This window comes from Purpureocillium lilacinum (genome assembly GCF_023168085.1).
Source record: "Purpureocillium lilacinum CBS 284.36 DNA, scaffold_2, whole genome shotgun sequence".
NCBI classification, from domain to species: Eukaryota; Fungi; Ascomycota; class Sordariomycetes; order Hypocreales; family Ophiocordycipitaceae; genus Purpureocillium; species Purpureocillium lilacinum.
In genome coordinates, this window is record NW_027072112.1 from 4,486,395 (window position 1) to 4,505,310 (window position 18,916).

The 18,916-nt window shown below is 61.0% G+C and overlaps 8 protein-coding genes across 8 annotated transcripts; 3 read left to right on the forward strand and 5 right to left on the reverse strand.

Annotated features, from left to right (window-relative positions):
• Positions 1–642: 642 nt before the first annotated feature.
• On the reverse strand, positions 643–3,572 carry PLICBS_003113 (uncharacterized protein; the record flags this gene model as incomplete). The annotated part of the gene is made up of 4 exons (XM_065600151.1): positions 643–1,069; positions 2,059–2,681; positions 2,746–3,139; positions 3,298–3,572. The coding sequence occupies 4 exons, from the start codon at positions 3,570–3,572 to the stop codon at positions 643–645; spliced, it is 1,719 nt and encodes a 572-aa protein (XP_065456223.1).
• A 277-nt stretch (positions 3,573–3,849) lies between these two features.
• On the reverse strand, positions 3,850–5,934 carry PLICBS_003114 (uncharacterized protein; the record flags this gene model as incomplete). Its single annotated transcript, XM_018322850.2, has 1 exon — positions 3,850–5,934. One exon carries the CDS (start codon positions 5,932–5,934, stop codon positions 3,850–3,852), a length of 2,085 nt encoding a protein of 694 aa, XP_018178080.2.
• Positions 5,935–6,448: 514 nt separating this feature from the next.
• On the forward strand, positions 6,449–6,796 carry PLICBS_003115 (uncharacterized protein; the record flags this gene model as incomplete). The annotated part of the gene is made up of 1 exon (XM_018322851.2): positions 6,449–6,796. One exon carries the CDS (start codon positions 6,449–6,451, stop codon positions 6,794–6,796), a length of 348 nt encoding a protein of 115 aa, XP_018178081.2.
• Positions 6,797–8,004: 1,208 nt separating this feature from the next.
• Positions 8,005–8,829, forward strand: PLICBS_003116 (uncharacterized protein; the record flags this gene model as incomplete). The annotated part of the gene is made up of 1 exon (XM_018322852.2): positions 8,005–8,829. One exon carries the CDS (start codon positions 8,005–8,007, stop codon positions 8,827–8,829), a length of 825 nt encoding a protein of 274 aa, XP_018178082.1.
• Positions 8,830–9,013: 184 nt separating this feature from the next.
• Positions 9,014–10,713, reverse strand: PLICBS_003117 (uncharacterized protein; the record flags this gene model as incomplete). The annotated part of the gene is made up of 4 exons (XM_018322853.1): positions 9,014–9,237; positions 9,291–10,290; positions 10,350–10,390; positions 10,446–10,713. 4 exons carry the CDS (start codon positions 10,711–10,713, stop codon positions 9,014–9,016), a joined length of 1,533 nt encoding a protein of 510 aa, XP_018178083.1.
• A 1,372-nt stretch (positions 10,714–12,085) lies between these two features.
• On the forward strand, positions 12,086–14,478 carry PLICBS_003118 (pre-mRNA cleavage and polyadenylation factor (CPF) complex subunit; the record flags this gene model as incomplete). The annotated part of the gene is made up of 3 exons (XM_018322854.1): positions 12,086–12,188; positions 12,655–12,770; positions 12,823–14,478. The coding sequence occupies 3 exons, from the start codon at positions 12,086–12,088 to the stop codon at positions 14,476–14,478; spliced, it is 1,875 nt and encodes a 624-aa protein (XP_018178084.1).
• A 438-nt stretch (positions 14,479–14,916) lies between these two features.
• On the reverse strand, positions 14,917–15,975 carry PLICBS_003119 (nuclease; the record flags this gene model as incomplete). The annotated part of the gene is made up of 1 exon (XM_018322855.2): positions 14,917–15,975. One exon carries the CDS (start codon positions 15,973–15,975, stop codon positions 14,917–14,919), a length of 1,059 nt encoding a protein of 352 aa, XP_018178085.1.
• Positions 15,976–17,137: 1,162 nt separating this feature from the next.
• On the reverse strand, positions 17,138–17,871 carry PLICBS_003120 (uncharacterized protein; the record flags this gene model as incomplete). The annotated part of the gene is made up of 2 exons (XM_018322856.2): positions 17,138–17,673; positions 17,730–17,871. The coding sequence occupies 2 exons, from the start codon at positions 17,869–17,871 to the stop codon at positions 17,138–17,140; spliced, it is 678 nt and encodes a 225-aa protein (XP_018178086.1).
• Positions 17,872–18,916: the final 1,045 nt, after the last annotated feature.

An 18,916-nucleotide genomic window follows, 5' to 3' on the forward strand; every position in this document is an offset into this window, starting at 1 on the left:
CCACATGGTTGGGTCGGGTCGTGCGCTCGTGGTTGGTCGCCAGCGTCGCGATGTCCGACGACGTGTCGGGCAGCTCGGGATGAGAGACTTGATGGTCAGGAAATGGAGGTGGAGACTTGAGGGGATGAGAAGGAGAAGGAGGAAAGGCACAGATGGGGAGAGGGGAGAGGCATGGGCTCTGCGTACAGTATGTACAGTCAAGTGAGGGGATGAGAATGGCAGGGAAGGGGCGAGTGGGCGCTCTTGTACCTCCAGGGTCGGCAGAGCAAAAAGGAAGGAGGCTCTCGTCGGCTCCTTCCTTCGACTGCGTAAGCCCTCACCTCGGACAGCGTATCGCCTGGTGACGCGACAGGCACCACGGCATGACCAAGCACGCGCCCAAGTGCGACAAGTGATTAAATCGTACTTCCGGTCGTTGAATTCTATGACGGCGTTCTAATAACAACCTGGTTCGTCCCAGCGCGGACAGTGTTCGGTCAAAGCAGTATCAAGTCCAAGTACAGCACGGTCTGCCCCAGTTCAGATCCTGACGCTCACGCACAAAGCAACATCTGGCACGCCGAAGAGGCCATCAGCCCACCCGCCTCCAAGGGCGTTGCCCAAGGCACGACAAGGTAATGTTGCCCGTCAACCTCTGCCCTACTAGCAGAGGCCCTTGCAGCCGTGGACGTTTCCGACTTTGTCCACCTTGAGGTACCCGTCCACGCCCGAATCATTATCCTGAAGGCCCACGGCCGCACACCCGTGGCACCCGGCGTCGAAAATTTGTGTTGTCAGGGCCTTGACTTCTGCGCCAGTGATGTTGCCATTCTTCAAGTTTTCGGCGAAGAAGCAGAACCCAGTCGGGCCGGCGGCATACATCCCACAGGCGATGTGCTCGCCGGACTTGAACGTCTTGTCGTCCCCCCATGACGCGCCGATGATCTGTGCAGCCAGATTCGACAGTTTGGTGCCGTCGATGGAGTGGTAGGTGCGGTCGTGGTGGTGATGGCGGCTCTCGACATGGCACCACCTCGACTTGCAGATGTTGGCCGCAGAGAGGGGCACAAGGAGGGCCGCAAGCACGAAGCTGAAGTGCATCTACAGCGAGCATGTTAGCACAAACTGTGTATCTTTGAACCCCATGCGCGGCACAGCAATGGAAGCATATCGTTTGGCTTGCCTTTCCGGGTCGTTGAGTTTCCAAGTACAGTACGGCCCTGGCAGTTGCGTATGTTTCTCAAGGTAGCTGGAGCTTTGCGTCGCGTATCTTGTCGTCGAGGATGAGAGTCGTACTGAAGCTCACTATTCCATTGATAAACGTCGGTCTCGACCTGTTCGTTATATGGCCCTGATCCAGCATACGTTCCCACCACCGTAGAACACCATCAAACATCAGCTCTATTCTTACGACAAGACATACGGCACCACGGCACCACGAGACCACACAAAACTCGACCGGGCGGTAGTGGCGGTTTCGCTTGATGCCTCCGTCTAACGCCGCACAATGGCCATGACTTGACGTGCCGATATAAGCAAGAACGGCCACACTTCGACCACCGTTTCCCGAGCCAGTCTGCAGCCGCGCTCGCCTATAGATAGAACCGCAATCGCCGTTGCTGAGCACCGCTTACGTTGCCAGGGCCAGTCGTAGACGTGCTCGCGTTTCATGGAACTGGGCACCACGTAACGGTTTCGTGGACCGCGGTGTCGGCGATGTTTCTGATCCAGCCGGAGACTCTCCTACGAGCTTCGGCCGCGTCTATGCTGGGCGGCGGCGCGGGGCACTGTGAGGAACGTGCGCCTACTGACGGTTTCGATGAGGCACCACGGACCGAGCCCGCTTCAAATCTCACAAGCCGACTTCCGAAGCCATTTCATCCATGACTCTGTGCCGGCGGGTATTCTGGCCTTATACTACAGTATTTGAGGAACGTTGTTTTGCTCGGTGCAAGAAAAGCCAAAACACCGCCTCCCCAGACGGAGAGTCAGTCTCGTCACCGTCCCACGCACGCGCAGTACCCCCTTGTGGCAGGGTCATGGCGCATCGGCGAAGGCCCCCATGGCTTGGCCACGCACATTGGCGCCGTCGGCGCCTCGTCGTCCTTGCACAGGATGAGCTTCGCGCACGAGTCGCGGTTCTTGCGCGCGTTGTCCGGGACCGCAGGCCAGGCCCAGGGACAGTCGACCGTCTGGCACTTGCACCGCCCGAACAAGTAGAACCCGAACGCGTCTTGCATGACACATTGCGCGTGCGCAGGAAACGCCCCGTTGACGCTCGGGTCGCTGCAAGGTGCGTGCTCGGCGCAGTAACGATCTGGGTCTCGCTGGACAAGGCAGCCGCCGCCTTTGGGCTGGCACTGGCACACCCCGCGGGAAGAGCTCGTCGTCATTGCCTTGCCGGGGCCACTGGCGGCGATGATGGCGCTCGTGATGTTCATGATGTTCCTGCTGGTGGTGGAGGTGGTGACTGTGGAGGAGGAGACGGACGAGGACGCAGACGAGGAGGTAGCATTGCTGCTGCTGCTGCTGCTGTTGCTAAACTTGCACGACGCCGTCTCGTCCGCAAAGCACTGGCGAAAGCCAACACACTCACCGTCGCTGGCGCACTCGACCGCCTGGCACGCGCACTGGCCGTTGACGCACGTTGGGTACTCGTTCGACGACCGGTCGCAGGTTGTGCCCAGCGCGAGCCTGCACGCCTGAAGCCCCGCGTCGGTCTTGTTTTGCATGCAAGGCGTGACGGTGGACAGCGGCGTGGCTGACGGCTGCACCGGTGATGCGTATGTCCAGTTGGTAGATGGCCCGCTTGCGGTGGCCGTTTGTGAGGACGGCTTCACCGACAGCGCCGCCGAGCTGCTGATACCAAAAGGGCCCGGTCCGTGTACGGAAGTCGTTGAGCTCCTGGGAGATGTTGCTGAGCTGCTGATTCCGATCACGGAAGACGGCGTGCTGATGGCCAGATGGTCTTGCGAGTTGGTCGCTGATGATGATGAAGTGATGCTCCCCGGGAGGCTCCCCGACGGACCGACGGCTAGCGGGTCCTGTGTAGAGGTAGAGCTGATCCCACCTGCGGTGCTTCCCGTCCCATGGATCGCCAGGGGGTCGCTCGTTGCTATCGACACCGCCGCCGCCGCCGCCGACGACGACGTACCCAAAGCTAGGTTGTCACTCGAAGTGCCAGCGTAAACGGCGGTAGACGAGCCACGTGTAAGTGCCCGCGGATCACTCCCCGACGACCCCCCGCCTCCGCCATCTCGCTCACCGTCGCGGAACAAAGTCGTCGCAGTCGGCATACCCGGCGACCACGTATCGAACTCGAACCCATGCTCACCACCCTCGCTAGAACTATGCTGGGCGCTGTTGTGGTCCTGGCTGGGCAGACCGAGGGTGGTGCTCAGGCAGGGCTCGACGGTGACGACGGACGTGACGAGGACTGTCCCCGCCACGACGGTCGTCAGTTCGGTCGTCGTCGTCGTCGTGATGTAGGTGGGATGCGAAGTCGTCGCGGAGCTGGATATGGAGCCGTTGGGGACTGGAGGGGGGATTGCTAGGGCGGCGGGGAGTAGCAAGATTGGCCACAGGTAAGTCATGGTGAGTATAGTCCAGATATGCAGTATTTGAGAAAGACGTGTAGACTTGAAGTGATCGAGACCGTAGAAGTAATTGTCGAGCACACATTCCAGGCCTGGCTTGAAGCCTCGCGAAAACCGCCTTTTGTACTGGCCCCTGGTGCACTGCGTCGGAAACCGTGTCTCGTGAATCATTCTAGTCATTGTAACAAACTCTGCCAGCGTCACGCTGCAACAAGGCAAACAAAGTATGGTACAACATGTGGTATCATCGTCAGCAGCGCATCAAGCGTGCGCGTCACAGCCGGCTCGACTTGTCACCCTCGCTCAACAGCGCACCGCTCATCATGGGTGCCTCACCGCGGCCGCCAAACAGGACCAGCTCCCTCCCTCCCTTGGTTCCCCACCAGGCCACGCCAATCGTGGACCGCTCGACGTCCATCTCGCCGTTGACGAGCACGTCCCAGAACCGATCCTTGACGGGAGCTCGGAGACGCGGGTCTGCGATCTCGTTCATGGCCTGCGCCGTGATGGCGAGCCACTCCTCCACCAGCGGTAGAGGCAAGAAGGGCAGCGAGTCGATGAGGGTCATGACGAGCGCGCTCTGCGCTGACAGCGGCACCTCATCCTCTGCTGCCTCGCCGTTTCGTGACAGCGTGTCGGGCGTCGGCGGGAGGGGTGCTGTGGAAGCTGTCGGCAGACTGGACCGCAGCATCTCGAGCAGCGTCTCGGACAGTTGCGGTTCCATCGCCGCGATGGGGAAGGGCGGCGAGACAATCTCCATGACGGTCTTGAAGGCGACCCGGAATTGGCGGGGGGAGATTTGATGAGGAAAGGACTCGAAGAGTTTGACGATGTAGAAGGGCGTGAGCTTGATGGTGAGGGGGCTGTGCTGCGGACACGACAGGACGGAGAGTATCGCGCTGTGCGCCGACTCAAATAGCTCGATCATCGAGGGTGACATGGGACCCTCGTGGGACAAGTACGTCATTGCCGGCTTGACAATGAGGTTCTCGCACGAGTCCACAGACAGCGTGAGCGGCAGGTGCTCGGCGACGTTTAGGTAGAAAAGGTCCAGGGTCCTTTGGAGGTGCGTCATGGGTATCGGGGCCACGTCCGCCGGCCGCAGCTCTCTCAAGAACCCGTCGCAGACGACAGGATCTCTGGTAAGAACGTCGATGGACGTCAGGTAGGAAAAGGTGTAAACTTGGAAGGAGCTGTTGCCATGGCGGGATGAGATGAAGCTCAGGTTTCGGAGGATGTGGAGCGACTTGGCAGCAATGCTTGGACCCATTCCGTGGGTGAGCATGTTGGGGTCCAGCAAGCTGCGGGAGACGATGGTCTGGAGTACGGCCACGGCGCCAAAGAGGAGCTTGCGAAGCGTCTGCCACAGCATCGGCCAGGTCCGTTGCCGCGTCTCTGGCGTAAGGTATGTTTCTTCGAAGGAAGGGTCGATGCTGCTCAGGGCCGTCTTTTGCCAGTTGTCGAGGACTCTCTCGGTGAACACGATCAGGGCATCCTGTGCGTGCAGCACCGCCGCGGTATCGTGCGCGTGTTCGACCGCGAAGCCGGCCAGCTTGGACAGCGGCCCCATGTTGGCCATGAGCGGCTGCTTGTCCATGTCCTGCAGCAGCTGGCACGACGGGGCGTTCGCTGGCCAGTGAAGCGCATGCGCTGCATTGACAGTAGTGTCCCGCGCGATGGCCTTGAGGAACTCGCCATCGCAGAAGCCTTCCTCGCCCGTGACGGCCCATATCGTCATTGGCAGCAACGCGCTGCAGTTGATTTGCGCCTTGTAGTGGTCGGAGAGCAAGGGGAAGGCAAAGTTGAGGGCCGTGACGATGGACGCGGCAGCCAGGAGCCCATCCTCGACGTTGTGCTCGAGGGCGAGGTTGGCCGCGGTCACGACGGCCTGCTCGAGAGTGTTGCGCAGCCCTCGCGACAGGGCGCGGCGGTCGTTGCCCTCCATGCCCATCAACACGCCCGTCAGGACGAGCAGGTGCTGCCACCTCCTCGAGCGGTCGTCTGCGCCCTTGACGACGGCGCGCGTCCACTCGTCGCATCGCAGCCCGCCGCCTTCTCTCTGCGGCGGAGGCAGCGCCGGTGTCCGCCGGTGCTTGTCGTGCTCGATCTCGTTCTCGTGCACACGCACGGCGGCGGTGTGGTAGATGCCGATGATGCGCATCGCCGTCCGCGGACCATCCTGGCGGTGCCAGATGGCGGGTGCGGTGAGCAGCTGCGACGTGAGGACGCCGAGGTTGAGCGGGTTGGACAGCTGCGTCAAGAGGTGCGTCGTGGTGCCGATGATCTGGTCCGTCTTGGGGCCATCGTGGACGTCTTGGTAGTACTGCAGTACCGTGTTGAGGAGCCTGTCGGCAGGCATCTTGCACGATGAAATTGCCGGGCGGGTCGCCGGGTCATCGAATGCGTCGAATGCGTCGCTGTGGAAGGAAGTGATGGTGATGGCGACGGGAGGTTGCTGCGCATGATTCGGTCAGATCAGATGGAAGTCGAGGGCGTTCGGGGGCCGCGGCCGGAGCCGGCACTGGAGTCGCATCCACTGACTGCCCGCTGGGAGCTCGGGCGCTGGATGGACCGGGAGCTCCTTTGCCGAGGCTCGGGCACCATGAGTGTGACGTCCCGGGCAGCCGTGTTCAGCGCATCGGCACCCCTGTAGGCGCGCACGTACCCACCCACATCCAGAGCACGTATCCACTCGACCTCATCACCCTAGAAAGCTTCCCTCCCAGCTCCTCCTGCACTACGTTGCAAACCTACAGAAACACCAACGACAAACCTGCGCATCCAAGGCACCGTCCCGCGACAACGCGGGCCGCGTCGCAGCCCATGCCGCCCTCTCCGACCCGCACCCCGTAGTGCGCGCGACCGCCGAGACAATGCCAGCCTCCTTCAACCCGCCCGACGGCTACCACTCGCCGCGCTTCCCGTCGCTCAACGTCAAGGCGCTCACCGACCCGACCAAGGACCGCGAGTTCACGCTCTACTACATCAAGGACGTCTGGAAGTTCACCGTCACCTGGACGCTCATCACCTATGCGCTCTTCCACCTCGGCGCCGTGGTCGTGGCCCTGCTCACCCACCGCTGGAAGAAGTCGTCCCTGACCTACATGTGGGCGGTGCCGCTCGTCTACCTCGTCACCGCGGGGCTCGAGGCGCTTCTGGCGGGCAGCGTTGTTGGGCTCATGTTTGTGGAACCCATTGCCGTGAGGCTGGATGCCTGGTGAAACTCTGGCTGACGATCGCTTTGCAGGCTGGGCGCCGTGTACCACGCTGGCTACTACGAGATGAATACTTGGATACCATGCACCTGGGGGTTTATCAACGCCTTGATCCTAATCATCTCGTCATTTTCGATCCAAGGCGGGCTCTAATGGGGGCATGCCGAGGAGGTCCGACGTGGCCTTGTGCTGCGACGGTCCTTGATGACAAGCGACACATACATACGATGCACGTGCTCACCCTGCGCACGGGAGCAAGCCGACGATGCCAGAGATGGCCAAATAAAACGGCGAAAGCACTCCTCGATACCAGTGGCCCAGAAATAGCCGGCGAGGAGGATCCCGTTGAGGCCAAGATTGGCTCAAAGTACGAGCGCAAGCCCAACCGGTCCGAGGCAAGCGCCGCTGGAGGAATGTATATCGACGAGGCCCTGATGCAACATTCATGGCGCGGCTGTAGCATAGATGCTGAACAATAAGGCGGTTGCAGTATCGTTTCGACATCAGCTGCTCTGCCGATGGGAGTCTATACTGGTAGTTAGCCACGGAGGATGAATGATATTCACACCCCGTGTGCCGATGTGCGGGTAAACCGCAACAATTGAGAAGTCATGACTCTTAAACTTCCGCCCGGGTGGCCCCGTAGGTGCCGTAGATACCTTAAAAATTGTCGACAGAGAGCAGCAGCGATTGACTGGGCGGACGCCCGCGCCTCCCCGAGTTCATGGCGGTTGCCAAAGACAAAGGCGGCGCCTGCCCCACACCAGACAACAAAGGACAACCTTGCCCACCAGAGGGGCGAAGCCACGCGCCCGCAGCCAAGTTCGCCCGTCATTCTCACCGGCCGAGCACTTTGATATTGTTCACCCAGGAACAATTGCGCATCAAGCTTTTGCTGTCCCCCGCAGCGCAGCAGTTCCACGTTTTTTTCCCTTGGGTCATATTTTGCCTTGCGGGGCTCGTTTCAGACGCCGGGATCAAGAATTTCATCAACTTTCGTTCTGGACATGCGTCACCTTTGAGTTCCAAGATCTCGGACGACAAAGGAGAGACCCTTGCGCAGCATCACGCACGCATCACCAGTCACGGCGCGGTACAAACTCCGAGAGACGGATAGACTGTCCAGCCTGGCCGCCTTGTGCAACGTACATCCGGAAGGATCATCAGTTTGAAGACTGGGCTCCAATCTTGGATCCCGCTGACCGCACCGCGTAATGGCTGCCCCCCTCCATGAATACGACGACAGCTGGCCGTCCTCGGAATCCCCGTCGCCTCCCAGTCGCCTTTCCTCCGCCCCGGCCTGGCACAACATTCGCGTGCCGCTCAAGCCCTTCCTCTCAGGCCAGCCCAAGTCGCTCGCGGGCATCGCCCTGCGCGCCTTCTGCCTGGGCCTCGTCGCCGCGGGCAGCGCCCTCATCATGGCCCACACCCTCGCGACGAGCGACTCCCCGGCCTGGCGCCTCCCCTTCTTCGCCCTCGCCCTCGCCGTGTTCCACTTCCTCGAGTTCTGGACCACGGCCGAGGCAAACACTCCCGTGGCGTGCATCGACAGCTTCCTCCTCACGGCCAACTGGCCGGCCTACGCCGTCGCCCACTCGGCCGCCTTTGTCGAGTGCCTGCTCGTCACGCGCTTCGCGCCCGGGCGCGACTGGGCGCCCCTCCACACGGGGCCCCTGCTGCTCGTGCTGGGCTTCGCCATGGTGCTCGTCGGCCAGGTGGTGCGCTCCGTGGCGATGCTGCACGCCGGCGTGAGCTTCAACCACCACGTGCAGACGGACAAGGCTGAGTCGCACACGCTCGTCACCAAGGGCATCTACAGCGTTCTGCGCCACCCGAGCTACTTTGGCTTTTTCTACTGGGGACTGGGCACGCAGCTGGTGCTCGGGAACGTCGTGTGCTTCTTCATCTACGCATTCGTGCTGTGGAAGTTCTTCAGTTCGAGGATTCGTTTCGAGGAGAAGAAGCTGGTGGAATTCTTCAAGAATGAGTACGTCGAATACCGACGGGACGTGGGAACCAAGATTCCCTTTATTTCTTAAAGCCGTGTGGCCACGGGTTGTCCTGGATCGGCGCTGAGACGAGCAGAGCGTTGTACCACATGTCGGCAAGAGTATAGTACTTTGAAGCGAGGGTCATCACGAGCGTCGTTATAGATTGTACTATTCAAGACCATCATTGTCCAAAGCAGAGTGGCCGTCATCGTCGAATGCAAGCTGGCCCACACTACTTGCCCACCATTTGCGGCATCTGTCTGCTCACACTCCCGTACTTTGCCTGCCACGCGTAGAAATACATGAGCGCGGCAAACGGCTGCCCGAAGATGGTGAAGGACACCCAGAATATGACGTTGCCGATGAGCTTGCCGCCGTTGCCGAGCTTCATCTTCTCGAGGGGCGCCGTGAGGGCGATAAGGGGGAGCTGCAGGAACATGCCCAGGAAAGCCACGCCTGCACATGGTCAGCACCACCGCTGTATATAGCGCATCTGAGGCACGACTTACCAATGATGTTGTGCGTCGGCACTCCCACAAGAATCTCGTGAAGCACGGCCGAAACGAAAAAGACGACAAAGCTCGCCGTCGAGGCACTCCAGCCTCGCCCAATCATGGGCATGTAGACATGGCGCTTAAAGTATGTGTACACGGGCTTGTTCCACGTCCGCCAGTACGCGCCCAGGCTCTCGCTGTTCCACCAGTCGTCATAGAAGGCGCGGTCACCGAAGCGAAGCACCTCAGCGAGCGCGTTGAGGAACGACTGAAAGAGGGCGAAGAAGCCGGCGAGCCAGATGACGAGCGAGATGGTCGACAGCTTGAGGAGCCGCTCCAGGATAGACGGAAAGTCGAGCGACGCAATCTTGTCGAGCGAGTTGCGCAGCACGGGCGCCGCGTACTGGAAGCTGGCGAACCATATGAAGGCGCTGAGGCAAAAGACCTCTCCGAGGCGCTTGGCGACAAAGACCCATCTGATCTTGTCGGTGCGCGGATACACCGGCTGGTAGACGAGCGTCGGGGCCCACCAAAAGTAGATCAAGTTGCTAAAGGTGATGTTTTGCGGATAAGGGCATTTGGCGTAGAGCTCGGGGACGAGCTCGCCTTTGACGGGGTGGAGGTAGGCGTGGCGCAAGTCGCGGTTGGTAAAGGCGTACGATGCCGTCTTGAGCCACACGATGATGGCGTGCATCTCGGTCAGTGTGCCAATCAGCGGGTGGTGGATGTAGTAGTAGACGACAAAGGTCGTGGCGACGAGGGCGAGGGTGATGTTGAGGGTGTGAACCCAGGCGATGACGACCCAGGTGGAGTGGAACTTCTTGCGATCCTCCGCAGACGGGCCTGTGGCACCGTCCTTGATGCGCTTCCGCGACCCGAGGGCTTGTCGTGCGGCGGCGAGTTCAATGAGGTAGGCAGCGAGGAGATGGCACGGAATCAGGAAGTAGAGGAGGCCGCCGAGGAGGACGTCCTGTCGGCTGTATGCGTGGCACCTTATGCATATCAAGACGCCATACTGCGAACCGTAAGCGACCTGCACATGCCAAGCCAATATGTGGTTGACAGCAGTCTCACCTTTTGCATGTTTTCAATCATGAGTCTCAGGTTGCCCACCACTGTAGGTCCGTCTGTCAGCGTCGGCGCATCGAGGTGGTGGGCGAGGGACCTTACCCAAGACAATGACCATGAGGTTCCTGAACCCGATAAAGCTGGGCGCCGCATCTGAATCGTGGCTAAGGCACGAGGGCCGCGTCTGCGAGTGGACAGCGGCGACGTGGCGATACTTTTGCTGCGGCGAAGCCTTGACCTTGTCGACGGTCGTGCCATTAGGCGGTTCCACCTCGGTGAGGTTCTTGCTGGACGCAGACTTGGAGGCGTGACGTCGCGAGGCCGCAGTGCCGTTCGAGGCCTCGACACTCGTCGCCGTCGCGGCGTTCATGGTAACCCAGGTCTCCAGCGGCGATTGGCACCTCGAAATGCAGTGGCACGTCAACTGATCCGTCTGGCGATGGGAGGAGGGTGGCAGCGCGCGTTTGCTGGGCAGGCTTAAGCTGATGTGAGGAGAAGGATGGTGGTGGCGGCGGCGCTGGTGTTGATAAAGGATGGAGGGGTTGATGCTAGAGCTTGTACCTTACGGCTCCCTTGTTAGTGGCGCCCACCCCTCAAGCCAACAACGGCTCGGCAGTGTCTTCGAAGGCTGGCCTTCAGCCGTTGTGAGCCAATTCCTTGGCGCGTGTTGGGACTTGGGAATTTGTAGCTGTTCCGCCCTGCCGCGGGCAAGGCACGAGGAGCGCGGTTTTCCTCGTCAGATCGGACCGCGGGAAGAGGAGTCGCTCGGAGGAAAAATCGCAGGCGCAGCGCAGCACGTCTAACAATAGCAGCCTGCACGCACGGCTCGGCCGCTGTCAAAGAAGAGAGAGCTCTTCCGCCAGTGACTTGTCGCGAATTTACGGCCGGGGTGGCGACGATTGCGCGCGGAAAACAGCGGGGCCGGACGGGCCTGACGGGGTTCCTCGAAGCCCCTCCAGTCCCTCTGCAGGTTGGCTCGCCCGCAGTAGCAGGGGTCTAGTTTTTCGTGCACGACGAAAGCATGTGAAAGTCGATGGCGGCGAGTCGTTGGCGAGTCGAGGTGATGATGGAGTTGGGCAGCATGTGTTTTGTCCTGTTTTCCCCGAGCAATTCGCCTCTCCGCGAGGCCAGGCAAGGCCGTGCCTGGGCGCTCCTTCCTCGAGTGAAGCTTGCACGATGGCTGAATCGCCAACCACCTTCACCACGCGGCGGCGCCAGCTCTGGCTGCACATCATGGCGACCCTAATGCACCTCTGCGCCAATAGACGCCGTGCCGCTCTGCTGCTGCGAACCTGGAATCCTGTCCAGCCTCTTCCCAGCTGGCCTCTGATTTGCTGCGTCGAGGTGCATCTCGATTTGGCTGATCGACAGGGAACAAGGGTTTCGCTGACTAACACCCTCACACAAGGTGACAGTGACACCCCTGGCGCACAAGGCCTGTGCTGAGATCACGTGAGCCCGCCAGGGTCGCGCGCGTCTTGGAGCTCCGACTGACTGCAGCTTTGATGGGAGCCACGCGACAGCCGGAGCCACCTGGAGACGTCCCTCGTCGAATGCTTCACCCGAGTCAACCCTCGAGGCGCCCAACTCGGAAACCGCCCGGTCCAGCATCTCCAACTCATAATCGCAGAGTGCGGTGTTATGGAAAAGCATATTCGGATGATCTGCACCCGCTGATTGAGGCCTCAATTGCTACCTGAATCCCGGCGTCGAGGCCGAGGGCACTCGCCTCAACAGCGACCATGGCTTACGAGCCACGCGGCGACCATGGCGACAGAGGTGACCGAGGTGACCGAGGTGACCGGGGCGGACCAGATGGAGGTCACGTCAAGGTGCGCGGCAGAAGTAAGTCATGTTTCGAGCAACGTTGTTACGGCTGTCCTCCCCAATTTGCCCCTACCCGCAGCAACGTTTTCAGTCAATGTAGCCCAGGCGACCAACCGTCGGGATGATGAGAAGCTTGGAATGGTCAGTGGGGGCCTTGGCCAAGGTCAATGAGGTTTGCAGCTGCCGAGTGAGGTTGCGCAGCTGCGCGCGTTCCTAAGCCGCCGTCGTCGCTACCCGATGAATATGGTCGGGCGGTTCGCCGCGCCATTCACAGGTCTTCCTCATTTCAGCCGTTGCCGCCGGCCCTGCTTTTGCTATTTGCCTGTTATCTCGCCTCAAGTATTTGTCTCCCTTATTTGCCTTTACAGTCCATGATCCTCTAGCTCTCGCTTGAGTCCCCAGCTTCAAGCGAAGCCAGGCACGATGGACACCCGGCCTCGTCACAGGACCCCTCTCCTGGCAGCTCTAACGCATGATCCTTTAGGGCCTGTCACCGATTACAGCGCCACCGTCACACACTGGCTTCGCAACCGCACCGCCAACTACAAAGGTGGCTATACTGGCGAAGCAGAACGGCCAAGCGCAAGCTACATTGTGGACGTGGGTCTATCGTTGAAACGGCTTGGTGACGCTTCAGCTAACATGTCTCCAGATGATCCCCCCGGCTGGGCGGCCAACCTCTGCTGCTGACACTATCCCCTCAAAACACCTTCATTCGTCCTTGAACAAGATCAAGCACCCGATAAACGTCGTACGATGGACTCCAGAAGGACGACGCCTCCTGACAGCCTCGACAAGTGGCGAATTCACGCTGTGGAACGGCACGGGCTTCAACTTTGAAACTATCATGCAGGCCCACGACTCGGCAATCCGGGCCCTCGAGTATTCGCACAGCGATGACTGGCTCATATCTGGTGACCACGACGGCCTGATCAAGTACTGGCAGCCAAACTTCAACAACGTGCAAAGTATTACCGCACATTCGGATCCCATCAGGGACCTGGCATTCAGCCCCAACGACTCCAAGTTTGTCAGCGCGTCAGATGATTCGACGCTCAAAGTCTTCGACTTTGCCATGGGGCAGATGGAGTCCAAACTCGAAGGGCACGGATGGGACGCAAAGACTGTCGACTGGCATCCTACAAAGGGCCTGCTTGTCTCGGGCTCCAAGGACCATCTCGTCAAGCTGTGGGACCCGCGTACAAGCCGGTGCCTCACGACCCTTCATGGCCACAAGAGCACCATCACAAAGGTCATGTTCGAAAAGGTGCGAGGCATGTGCCTTGCAACCTCAGCTAGAGACCAGACAGCCCGAGTCTTTGACCTGCGAATGATGCGCGACATTTGCCTGCTCAAGGGCCACGAAAAGGACATCTCGACATTGACCTTCCACCCAATTCACCCCAACCTCCTCACGACTGGCGGCTTAGATGGTTCGCTGTTCCACTATCTTCTTGACACACCAAATCCACCTCCAGGCCAAGCCCTGACCGTTGCGCCATACGACAGCATGGACCCAACAACTACCCCAGCTCAGTCCGTCTGGCCGACGCACAAGGTACCTTATGCCCATGACTACGCTATTTGGTCCCTCGACTGGCATCCCCTAGGCCACATCCTCGCCACCGGTTCCAACGACAGGATCACCCGGTTCTGGACGCGCGCTCGTCCCGGCGACGCCGACGTCTTCCAAGATCGCTATCACATTGGCGAGGCAGCGGCGGAGGCACAGGGCACGTGGGACCGTCGCGGAAACCGAAGACAGCGGCAGGAGGAGGAGCAGCAGGAGATGGAAGACGAAATGGACGCCCTTGTCGACCAGGATGCCCACAAGCAGATCAACGCAGGTCTGCCCGGCATTCCCGGGCTCCCGTTGGGAGGCGGTGTCCCCGGTCTCGGGGCGGGTGGCCCGATTCCGCCGCCTGTTATCCCTGGCGTCGGTGCCGGCTCCGGTGCTCCTCCACCACCCCTCCCGTTCCCGCTCCCTGGGCTCAACGGCGCTCCTCCGCCGCCGTTCCCCGGACTGGACCCGAACAACCCGCCTGACCCGGCACAGCTTCTCGAACTCATGAAGAAGGCCGGTGTGCCGCTCCCGCCACCCGGCGCGCTACCTCCTGGCCTCATCCCTCCGCCAGGAGGTGTGCCCCCGCCCCTCCCTGGTGGCTTCGGGATGCCGGTCCCTCCTCCGCCGATACCACACGTGGATACCGAGAAGTCGGAGAGTGCGCGACGACGGGCGCCGCTGCCCTCCCAGGAGGAGAGTCTGCGACAGGAGCAGCGGCAGGGGAAGTACACCAGGGCGAGGTAGTAACTGCATGGTGTTATCCGAACAGCTTGCCACTGGCGTGTACGATGGGTCGTGATATCCGAGATTTGGCGTTGCTTGGGATAAAGGGGCGAAGCGGTTCAGGGGCAGCTCAGGTAGTTTCCATTGCAACCGCAGAGACACCTAAGAGGGCGTCGAAGTCGAGCGCTTGTAGTATAGGACTTTCAAGCAGTAGCAAAACGAATCCTTTTTGCAGGAATCCGATTCTATTATGCTATCTAATTTACAGGGGCCTACCCTCCGGGCTTGCGCTCAGCTCTATGTGAGATGAAGATGACAGGGCAAATATCGTGATTCCGCCTCTACCGGCGCACCAATGCAATAAGCCGTTAAAGGGGGTATATGGCAGCGCAACATGTGGCCGACATCCTTGTTGTTCCCTCTGGCCACAGGTTATACAATTCAAATCGAACCCTCACGCTACGGCTTCGGCGGAGGCGGGGTAATGGCGCGCTGGGCGCCCTTTGCAAAAGCCTTTTGTCGGTCGGCGTAGTCGCGGATGACGAGAGCGCACGTTGTGTCGGCACACAGCCTCTTGCGTCGCTGGAGGGGCAGCTTCGTGGCGAACTCGAGGCCGCTGGCGCGCTCGACGGCCTCGACGGGGACCTCGAAGTCGGTGATGGGCTTCTCGTTGGGAATCGGGGCGTTGGGCAGGACGAAGGCGCCGATGGAGACGTTGCCGCCGGCCTTGCCGTCCTCGGCGAAGATGACCTTGTAGAAGTGCGTCGGGACGGCGACCGAGGGCGGGCTGCCAATCATCTCGTACTTGACGTACCACTTGTTGTCGACGGGGTCCTTTCGGGGCAGGTAGAGCGGCCCCGTGACGATGCGGACGGAGGGGTACTGGATCGTCAGGCGGCGGCAAAAGTCCTCAAAGTGCGCCCAGTAGTCGCGGTTGAAGCCCTCGCCGACTTGGGGGCACATGTTGGACAGGTAAAAGGTCTCGTCCATGGCGCGCTGCGACCACTTGGCGTCCGCGGCGGGGACCTGGTGGCCGCGGTCGTAGCCGCTGCGGTAGTAGTCCTTGAGGAGGGCGCGGAACTTGGTGGGCACGGCGTCGTCCTCGAGGAAGGCGCTGTTCTTGCGGTCGCCGTCGCGGATGGCGAGCGACGCGGGCGTGATGTGCTCGACGACCCAGTGCGGGTTGCGCGTGCGCCGGTCGTAGCTCGAGATGAGGGCGGACCGGCTGGCGACGTCGGCCACGGGGCCGGGGAAGCCGTACTCGAAGAGGCCGGCCGGGTTGACGGGGCCGGCGACGCCCGCGGGCGTGAAGACCTGCGTGGGCGGGACGGCGAGCGCGGAGGGCAGCGGCGCGGGGGCCGTGGCCGTGCTGGAGACGGTGGTTGTGGAGGATGCGATGGTGGGCTCGGGCTTCTTGGTGCTGGAGGAGGAGGAGCGCAGCGAGTAGACTGCGGCGGTGAGGGCGGCACCGCCTCCGGCGCCGAGAGCAGCAAACATGGCGAGCGTTGATTTCGACATTCTGGCGGTGGAAGCGGCGGCGGCGCGCGGGCTGCGGTATGGCATTTATATACGAGGAGGCTGAGGGCAGGCGATCGCGATCCCGACGCGCTGCCTTGGGGCTTCGGTCTCGCACGGGGTCTGCAGCGAGCGTCGTCGAAGCAGTCAGGCGAGGAGGGCAGTGACTGCGGTGACTGAGGGCGAGCGGCGGAGCGTACGAAGTAGCGGGTGTTCTGAGAGCTCGAGTGCTCACGAGGGGGGGGAGTGTGCGGGCGGCGGCAGGCCCATGTGCGTGGTGCCGGTGTGCTGGTCGAGGCACATGGGATGGTGGGCGGCAGGTCCCGTGTACAAAAATGTTCGGGATGATTTGCGGGCGAGGCAGACGCGCGCGCCAAAAAGAAGGGGTCCAGTCCAGGGCAGCGGGCTCTCAGCGCTACCTATGGCTGGTGGGCCAAGCCGGGGCTTTGCCGTTGAGGGTCGTGAAGCGCTGGGTACGTACCCGTCCAGGCGTTTTAGCGCACGCGGGTCAGGGGACCAAGCGCCCCGAGGACGGGAGTCGCGGACCCACCAGCCTCATTGGACTTTGGGTGAGGTGTAGCACTCGCTCCAGTCCTGTCCACTCCATCCCTCACTCTGTCGCTATTCTTACACCTTTCATCTTGAGCTCGTGTTGCATCTCTGGCGTCTTGACAGCTGCCCCTGGGCCTGGATGCCATGTGCTTCGTGGCGGACTGACCTCTTCATTGGCTCCCTCGTCACGTACCCTCATGCGCGACACACTCTGACATGTCTTGGTGTGGTTGCCATGATGCCACGGCCACACTGCTCCGGAGGCATTGTCATGTTGAGCTTTGAGGCATCTTGGGAACTCCGAACCGTGTCAAGTACATGTATTTCATACTAATAACAAGCACCGCGCATTTGGGCTCGCACCCTTGGACTCGTCAGTCGTCTGCTAAGCTCGCGTTGCGGCATCGAGCAACCACCACATGCCAAACTCGTCTTTCATTTCTTCTCCGAGTCTGGAGTACAACGTGTCGGCTCTGGAGCTCGACTTTTGGTGAACTGAATTATACGCAGGCGTTACCTGCCCGGGCTCGACCACCTGAACTCGCGGCAATCCCAACCCCTTTTCCATCTCGTGGTTCTATAACAGTGTACATGGACAGCGTCGATGACTCTCTTACAGGACGAGAGCACCGACGAAGATGGCGCCAAAGAGCGATACCAGAGCAGTTGCGGCGCCAAGCGAAGCGGCAGGTCGGCCAGCACCAGCCGTGACCGACGCGGAAGCAGACGCCGAGCCAGTGGCACCGCTCGACGTGCCGATCGAGCCGCCCGTGGTGCTCTGCGCCGGGGGCGTAGCCGGCTTGGACACACCGGACGGGCAGTGCCAGTGGTCGCCGTGGGGCTCGCAGCTACCCGTGGGCACCGGGTGGCCGTCGCCAGACGAAGTGGTCTGCTGGGCAGGAGGCGTCGTCGGCTTGGGGACACCCGACGGGCAGTGCCAGTGGTCGCCGTGCGGCTCACAGCTGCCCGTCACCTGGGCGTTGCTGCTGGCCGGGGCGGACGTCTGCGCCGGGGGCGTGGTCGGCTTCGGCACGCCGGACGGGCAGTGCCAGTGGTCGCCGTGAGGCTCGCAGCTGCCCGTCGGCTCAGGGTGGTCGTCGTCGTGAGCAGACGTCTGAGCAGCACCCGTCGAGGTAGGGTGGCAGTGCCCTTGACGATCAGTCAGGTCGCGGACATGACAAGAAAGAATACGGGTCGAGTCTTACAGTGGTCACCGTGCGGCTCGCAGGCACCGGAGCCGGTGGGCGAGGGAGGCAGCGACTGGGACTCGGAGGCTGCCTGGGGAGAGGCAGCGACCAGGGCGGCCTGGCCGAGAAGAACGAGCGAAAGCCACGACTGGGGCTGCATCTTGACTGGACTTGTTCAACGGCGGACAAAGGGTCTGTGCTAAGCTGGGGAGGCGGTAAACCGAGACAAGAGCGGAATGCTACGCACCTCCAAGGCTAACCCATATATATACTTGACATCTCACCCACTGGCCGGGCGGGCGGGCGACAGGACTACACCGTTGGAACCTCGTGGCGAGATCCACTCGCTAGGCCACTCGCAGTTTATTGTGCAGAGGGGATCATTGGATGGCTGTCAGGAAACCCTGGCGTGGTGAGCCTGTTGCCAAGGAACGGCTGGTTCGTTCGTGAGAACCTCTTTGGCCTGGCGGGTGCGAGGCTTGGGCAGGCTACACTTGCTCGATTTGTGCCAAGAGAAGCTCGCCGAGCCCTCACGCGGATGGGACCAACAAACACGCGTTTCCCATTGGAGTGGCAGCTTCCGATCCGCTCGTTGTATTCCTAGGAGGCCGACAAGGACATCAACAACATACAGTGTCGAATGTGAACAGGAGTTTACCCCGTACACCACTTGGCGGGATGGGGCACCCCAAGCGCCTTGTTCGTTACCCTCACAAAGCAGCCCGCTACTCGTCTATGTATCCACGGGACAAACGTCCCTTGCTGTCCTCCCAAAATGGCAGCGCCAAGCGGTTTTGTGCATTGTATGCAACGGCTCCCTTACCTGATGCAACCACAGCCGAGCAAGCTCAAGGCATGATTCTTGCAGATTACCGCGGGCAATGCACTGGAAGAGGTGCGTGGCAAAAGGAAGGCAACGCTGTAAAGTAGGTAATTAAGCATAATAAGCTTAAGGAAGCCAGCCGGACCTTGATGGACTACTCGTACAATGGCGCTTAGCTGCTCCGCTCCTGCGCATCAAGCGCGAAGGCGAGAACCTTGATGGTCACAGAGGAACTGCATCGGCGGAGAAGGATCCTCGATTCAGCTGATGAAGGGCGTGATGAGGGGTTAGGGAGAAGGAGAGGAAAATGCCTCACGAGTAATGACCGTTGTAGATAAGTAGGCCTGCCGTCCATGTCCACGGGCAAGGTTAGATAAAGCCT